Source organism: Chaetodon auriga, chromosome 21 (assembly GCF_051107435.1).
Source record: "Chaetodon auriga isolate fChaAug3 chromosome 21, fChaAug3.hap1, whole genome shotgun sequence".
NCBI lineage: Eukaryota > Metazoa > Chordata > Actinopteri > Chaetodontiformes > Chaetodontidae > Chaetodon > Chaetodon auriga.
Genome location: NC_135094.1, coordinates 9344405 through 9351071, shown reverse-complemented (window position 1 = coordinate 9351071; position 6667 = coordinate 9344405). Strand labels below are relative to the sequence as shown.

At 45.2% G+C, this 6667-nt stretch overlaps 1 protein-coding gene across 3 annotated transcripts; it reads left to right on the top strand.

Moving 5' to 3' along the window:
• Positions 1–451: 451 nt before the first annotated feature.
• On the top strand, positions 452–5751 carry spice1 (spindle and centriole associated protein 1). Of its 3 annotated transcripts, none has more exons than XM_076761493.1 (18): positions 452–597; positions 803–898; positions 1121–1168; positions 1372–1512; positions 1687–1789; positions 2007–2125; positions 2279–2358; positions 2496–2638; positions 2964–3089; positions 3210–3484; positions 3747–3878; positions 3976–4102; positions 4206–4301; positions 4387–4820; positions 4948–5134; positions 5223–5301; positions 5449–5512; positions 5601–5751. In XM_076761493.1, exons 2-18 carry the CDS (start codon positions 803–805, stop codon positions 5658–5660), a joined length of 2310 nt encoding a protein of 769 aa, XP_076617608.1. In that variant the 5' UTR covers positions 452–597; the 3' UTR covers positions 5661–5751. The 3 variants fall into 3 exon arrangements, with proteins under 3 accessions (XP_076617608.1, XP_076617606.1, XP_076617607.1); XM_076761491.1 differs by having other exon boundaries at positions 4188–4301; XM_076761492.1 differs by having other exon boundaries at positions 4188–4301; positions 5604–5736.
• The last annotated feature ends 916 nt before the right edge of the window (positions 5752–6667 follow it).

Below are 6667 nucleotides of genomic sequence, written 5' to 3'. Positions count from 1 at the left end.
CAGACAGATGTCTCTTGGTCAGATGTATATTTACTGAAGTTCTACAAGCTATTTAACGGCAGACTCGGGTACTTTTATTTCATCTGCGTATTTCCATCTATACTTCTTAATAAATCTATTGCACACTAATTTGGAGGAAAATATACTTTTTAGTTCACTACATTACATTACTATAGCTATGCTAACTTCATACATAGCTTTGCAAGATTGCAAGATTTTATAGACAAAACCTTCAATTTTAATATGAACTGTACTTAAGTACCCATTTTGAAGTTCCTGTTCTTGAATTGAATATTTAGCTTTCGCGCTATTGGATAAGCTAACAAAATTCTACACATTTCTATAGGTGAAGCTGTAAGTATATACAGCCTCCACGCTTCTCTGTACTTCATTTCCCGTCATGCTCCGCCGTGAAGCGGTGTCCGTGGCAACAGCACAGGAAGTGGCGCGCAACTGTTGAAAAACTGTCACACAACAAACTGAAGACTGGACAGTCTGGAGGGTTAGCAAACCGCTAAGCTGTGCTAACACATTTAAAGTTATACACAACCTGAAGCAATCTTTTAAATAACTAAAAGTGGCTTCGCAACATAAACCGTAAGTGTTATTTTAGTATTTGGGTAGCAACAAATAGCTAACGCTGCTGGGACCTGGTGGTCCACTAACACTTGAGCTAACCTTAGTTACATTTTCTGCTGCATTAAGCTAGCTAAGTGTTAACGCTACGTGTGCAAACTACAGTTTAAAACAAAATATCTCTGCGAAGCCATCGGACTAATCTTTTCATGTCGTCTGTGTACAGATGTCGTTTGTGAGAGTGGGGCGTCCACAACAGCACACCAAAGGGAAAAGGCCTGTTCGGCCCAAGAAGGCAGCTGCTCCAAAAAGAGAATGGGTGGTGAGTACTGACAGCAGTTCACCTGCGGGGAAAGTACGAGGACCACTCACTGACTTCGTCGTGTACTTGCTTTTTGGGGTTACATTCCTTAGACAGTCATGTTTGTAGTGCGTCTGATGTGGTAATGTTCCTTTATAAAGTTATCTGTTAGACAGTTTTTCTGAAATTAAGAAATATTATATATTAACATTAGTAATGACATCCCTCCCTTGTTGGTTTCAGAACACTGTCAATGACCTATCTGTGCACAAGCTGACACCTGCAGAGCTGGTAAGGTGTTTGATGGTGCCTGTGTTCACTGGTGCTTTTTTCTTGTGATGTGTAAAACAGAGAAGCAGTGCTTACTCTTCTGTCTCACGCTGTGCATTACGATAGCACTTGAACATCATTTTAGCGAGCCGAAAACTCTGAAACAATTAGAACAGTTGTTTCCAGCCTGTGTTTACTTTTCTGACTGTTTGCTTCTGCTTCAGAGCCATCGGCATGAGATTCACAAATCCCACAACAAGGCCGCAGCGCAGTGGGAGCTGAGGGAGAAAGCCCTAAAACGCCGTTTCAGGCACCCTGGGAGCCCTGCGCCTCTGGACCACGCCAGCCTCAGCATCATCAGGGAGGTGTGTGTGACGATGATTTTCATGTTCATTTTAGTGTCTTCTTTGCATGCTGCTTTTTTAGTGTTTTGGAAGAAATATCTGGCTAGAAGTTTGTCACAGGGCCTTTGGTGATGATCATGATGATGATGATGATGATGATGATGATGATGATTATGGTGTGTTTTACTGCTGCAGGTGTTCTCTGACCAGCTGCTGCTACAAGATGTGCTCGCTCGCTCAGACAGAGCCATGGCTGTGGTCAAAGACTTGTTTGGAGATGCGCCACGCAGGCAGACCGGTAGAAAGCTTTTCATTCACTCTGTCATAGCTATAGATACATCAATGCAGTGCGAGATGGATAAAACATATAGAAAATTACAGATTGTTCACCCATTCCCTGCTTGTAGACATATATTTTGTGTTAATTAGTAAACTTGTATTTCTCTTTGTTATTTGTTCCTGAGATTTTAAGTCTTGTTTTTGGTTGCATACAGTGTGTTCGTGTTTTTCTGCAGGGCACCCCAGTGTGACGATGGCTCCAAACTGTGACTCTGACTCAGCACTGCCTGTGCTCCAGAGACCAGATCCTCCAACTCAGCTTTCACTGCTCAGCCAGTCTATGATGGACCAACAGGTTTGTGAGACAGAATAATGTCATACATTTGTGGTTTGATGGTCTAGGTTTTTTCATAATAATACAGTATTTTTTCCCTTCTGGTTTGCTTTGTTGCATTAAAGATTTTGGTCTGTGTTCATGTGTTTGCATGTGTAAAATGGTTCTTTTCAGGCTCTTAATGAAGTAGAAACTTCAGAGGGAGACTACAGCGAAGACGACACCTGTCCTACTGACTATCATGTTATCCAAAGGTAATAATGCCTGCAAAATAGACAGTTTGTGTGCTTTGTTAGGAGAGAAATACCACACCTTAAGCTTTTACTGCTTGCTGCTGAAGCTTCATACCCTGCTGATAGCACTACATAGCTTGTGATACTTTTCTTTGCAGGGCCAATCTACGAAAAATTAAGACAAAGTCTCGGGGGAGATTGATACAGCGACAGAAAGCCCATCGTCCGTACCGTGACCTGGCAGCCAGAGATAATGTCCCTGTAACCCCCTGCACATCAGGCAGAGCACCGGACCAAACAGGTAGCATGTACCCAGTCATGATACTATCACCTGTTACCAAACAGGTGCTAGTTGGCAAACTAGTTAGCAAGCTACTCTGTTGTTTACTGTTGTTTGTAGTGCTGGCTTGTAATGCAGCATAGTTACTCATTTTCATCAGCAGTGGTGGTTGTTTAACAATGATGACAACAGCTCCCATGATCCCACACTACATCACAACGTCATCAAACTCCACCTGTTGTCATTGTTTTGATTGAGAGACCCCCAGCAGCAGAAATGACATACTGTGCATTTAATCAGGTGTGAAGACTTTCCCTCGTTACAAACTCATCCCACTTTGTTTCAGCTCTCAATGCAACAGTGGCTGTCAAGCGTGTTCGGTCCAGACAAAGCCAGTCAGAGGAAGGCAAGGAAGAACCGTCAGTCCTGGTTTCTCAGGTCCTGAACCCTGAGCTGCCTCTCAACCAGTCAGGTAATATCAGAGATGTGTCTCTTCTTCATAATGTTGTTTGAAAATGTCATCGTCATCATCACATGGCTAACTCCTGCAATAAACAGAAGAAATGAGGGGTATCTTATTTGTCTTTTTCAGGCGGGATCAGTAATCGTACCAGCAGGGCCAGGAAGTGTGTTTCTCAGAGTTCGGAGCTGAATGGCTCCTCTGTTGCCTCTCTCAGTGGGGACCAGTCCAGCCTGGGCCTGCTGCAGGCCATGTTGGCTCAGGTGGAGGCAGATTTGGATACTCTGATTCCTGACACTGAACCAGCTTCAGCACAGAGTACAAAACAGCACAGAAAACAGGGCCTCACTGGATTCTCTGTGGCCTTGGTCTCCACTCTGGGACGTTTAGTGCACCTCCTCAAACAGGTACAGTAATTCATTAAATAAGTCTTTATCAACTGCTGTTACAGCTGCATTTCCATGCAACAGTTACATACATTTGGAAACATTAAAAGCAGGCTGGGTTTACATTGAGATGGATTGCCTCAGGTTTCAGTTACATCTAAACAGACAGTATGCTTTGTAAAATGCTCAGCAGTAATATAGAGTATGAGATTTGTAGTAAGGGCTACAATCACTGCTATTTTCCCTTTAGGGCTAATTAATACTTGAATTTAACTGCCCTTAGAAGGAAGAGGAAGCTTACAAAGAGGCTCAGCAGAGGAGAAGACTGGAGGAGGAGCTGAGCGAGCAGCGTGGGCTAATTGATGCTCTCACTGCTGAGATGATGACTCTGAGAGAAGAAGCCTCCGCCCTGCAGGTGAGACAGAGCTGACCACATGTTCTGAGACCAGTTTGTTGTCCAGATTCAGACTGTGCTCATAAATCCTATGTCTTTTGTTTTGGGTTCCTCTCAGGCCAGGTTACAGCAGCAGACGGCAGAGGTGGAGCAGAAGCTGGACACGGTGGTGTTGGCAATGGGGGGACTTGGGTTACTGGAGGCACACATTGAACCACACCAAGGCTCTGATGTCAAAGCAGCAGGTTCATACTGTGTGTGTGTCTGTGTCTGTACATGATTATTTCTATAGAAAATAGTGTATAATTTGTCTTAACGTGTCGTAAACAGTTTGTTGGTCTGCACCAGTTGCTGAGCGAGATCCTGAACGACGACAAGCCTCTGTTTCTCCTGCTGTGTTGCTCTCACCACCTCGACAGAGAGACAACTTGCAACAAGTTCCTGGTAACTACCTGTTTAGTTATCTAATTTCAGCCGTATGGCCTCATGTCATCTTATGCAGTCTGCTGCTTCCCCACCTCTCCTTCAGTGACTCACCCTGTACGGCTGCACCAGGAGCTTCCTCATGTAGATATCTTGCCTTCCCGTGAGGATGTCCAGGCCCACAGCTCAGCCTCCAGCCTTAGCAGCCTTCCTCTCACCAGCCTGCCCTCCACTTCCTATTTATCGCTGACGTCTGACCCTCTCAGCTCACAGCTCTCTCCTGAGGCCGTGCTGGCCGAGATCGCTCAGCTGAGTAGACAGAACGACCTGATTAAGGCCCGGCTTAGCCAGGCTAAGGGCTTTGAGTCAGGGGTAAGAGGATCGCCTACCAGCAGCAACGGGCAGAGAAGGTGGAGCTCCGGCAGCACAGGAAGAGTCACGCCCCAAAGTGTTGGAGAGGGGAGGACGTCAGTTTGCAGCAGCACAGGGAGAAGCAGTCGGCGTGTCCAGGCTGCTGAAGCAGAGCCAACGACTGATCAGGTGAGATTGAGTCTCTCAAAGTGAACTCCCCGCATTAGTTTAGAAGGACGGGAGATGTCTTTGCATCTTCTACCAAATCCACATCAATTTTCCTCCGTAGATTTATCAGTTCTCTCTTCTCTCTCAGGCAACATCACCAAACACCCTCCCCTTGAGCAGTGTAGAACAGCGCCTCCTGGAGCTGAACAGACAGAGTGCAGCAGCGAGGGGTCGACTGCTGGAGCTCATCGAGCAACAGAAGCAAAACGTTTCAGCCAGAGTTTCTCCCTCTGATTCCCCCATCCCTCCCTCTGCCTTCAGCCCGCATTCAGCAGGTATGGTGGCTCAACCTGACATGTCTGTCCACCTGTGCAAGAAACTGTTAAGAAAAATGAAAAAATAATTGTATCATATTACTCTCAGGAGGAAGAGGAAGTCCAGAGGTGTCCATGCTGCTGCCTGCACAGGAGCTCCAGTCACACACTGGTGGTGGTGAGAGACAGTGAGTAGCTCTTTCAGATGAGAGCGATGATGTCCCATGAAGACACATCGATTACTTATTTAATTCATCTCCTAAAGCTCACTCACGATGACAGTACAGGACTGGCTGTTTTAATGCTAGGCATTATGCGTTACGGTTATTTTTCAGATATGCTGGTTCTGAAGCGTCTTCTCACAGTCTTGGAGGAGAAACGAGGGATGGCCAAACAAAGGTACACACACAAAGTATGGATTACATGGAAATACTCAGGTTTCACCTCTGGGATCTAAAACCTGGCAACAACTTTTCCTTTTCCACAGCAGATGGAGAGACGGAGGGAGCGAGAGGGCTGGTTCGCCTTGTCCGCTCATGTGAGATGACAAGAAGAGGGCTCGACCCGAGGACTTTTAAAACCTGTATATTTTATGGATGTGTTTTTAAAAGGCTGAATTAAATGCTGATTTTTTTTATAATGAACTTTGTTGGTTTTTTTTGTCTTGACTGAGTTTGACTTTCTGTGTTTCCTGTGTGTTAGTTTAATGTCAACCTGTGTACATTCATATTGTGCTCATATGTAACGTGCCGTCTCGTGTGTGCAGTTGTTTCCTCAGAAACACAGCTCGTATGAGCATCTGACTGGTGCTCTGCCCCCCTAAACATTTTAAACTTCAGCTCCATGAAATCCTGCTTTAAGGTCCAAACTCGGCGCGGTCGGACTGCCTGTTTTCTTGCTTCTGTGTCTGTGGTTTGCTGAAGTTACGGCCTGTTTTTCCACGTCTTTGATGGATGTTTGATATCGCTTCGTTTCGCTGTGTTTGTGTTTGATTTGTGTTTTTCAAAGGGAGACGGGAATTGCGTGACAGTAAGTCATGAGGAGAAAGGAGCAGGAGCGAGAGCAGAGGAGAACTAAAAGAGAGTTATCCTCTCCTCTGTGGTTTCCACTAAAGTATGGCCTCTTGTGGCTATTTATGGTACACAAAGATACTAAAAATGCACATGCACACAAACATTTGTGTTTCTTCTTTTCTCTGACTCTCATATCTGAAGGCTTTGTTTATCTTGGTCTCTGTGGCCCGTGTTGGTATTTGCCTGCCCCAACAATCATTTCTCTTCTTCTGACACTTGTTTTTTCTGTAAAAATTCATACAAACAATTTAGCTGTGATTTACTGGCCCATGCACATATGATACAGCAGAATCACAACCGGAGCAATCAGCGATGGCTGCTTTCTGTCTTTCTCTCTCACACACACACACACACACACACACACACACACACACACACACACACATATTTACTTATACTTTGTCTCTTTCTAGTTCGGCAGCGTCATGGCCGACCTGCAGGACTCTGAGTGTCCAAAACAACCACCATAGGTATCTGTGGA

Bases quoted from the DNA above. Each gene is read 5' to 3' on its own strand.
- spice1 (XM_076761491.1), top strand. From the start codon at position 803: ATGTCGTTTGTGAGAGTGGGGCGTCCACAACAGCACACCAAAGGGAAA. The intron at 3,879-3,975 runs GTGAGACAGAGC...GGTTCCTCTCAG, and splicing joins AAGAAGCCTCCGCCCTGCAG to GCCAGGTTACAGCAGCAGAC. The intron at 4,302-4,386 runs GTAACTACCTGT...CCTCTCCTTCAG, and splicing joins CAACTTGCAACAAGTTCCTG to TGACTCACCCTGTACGGCTG.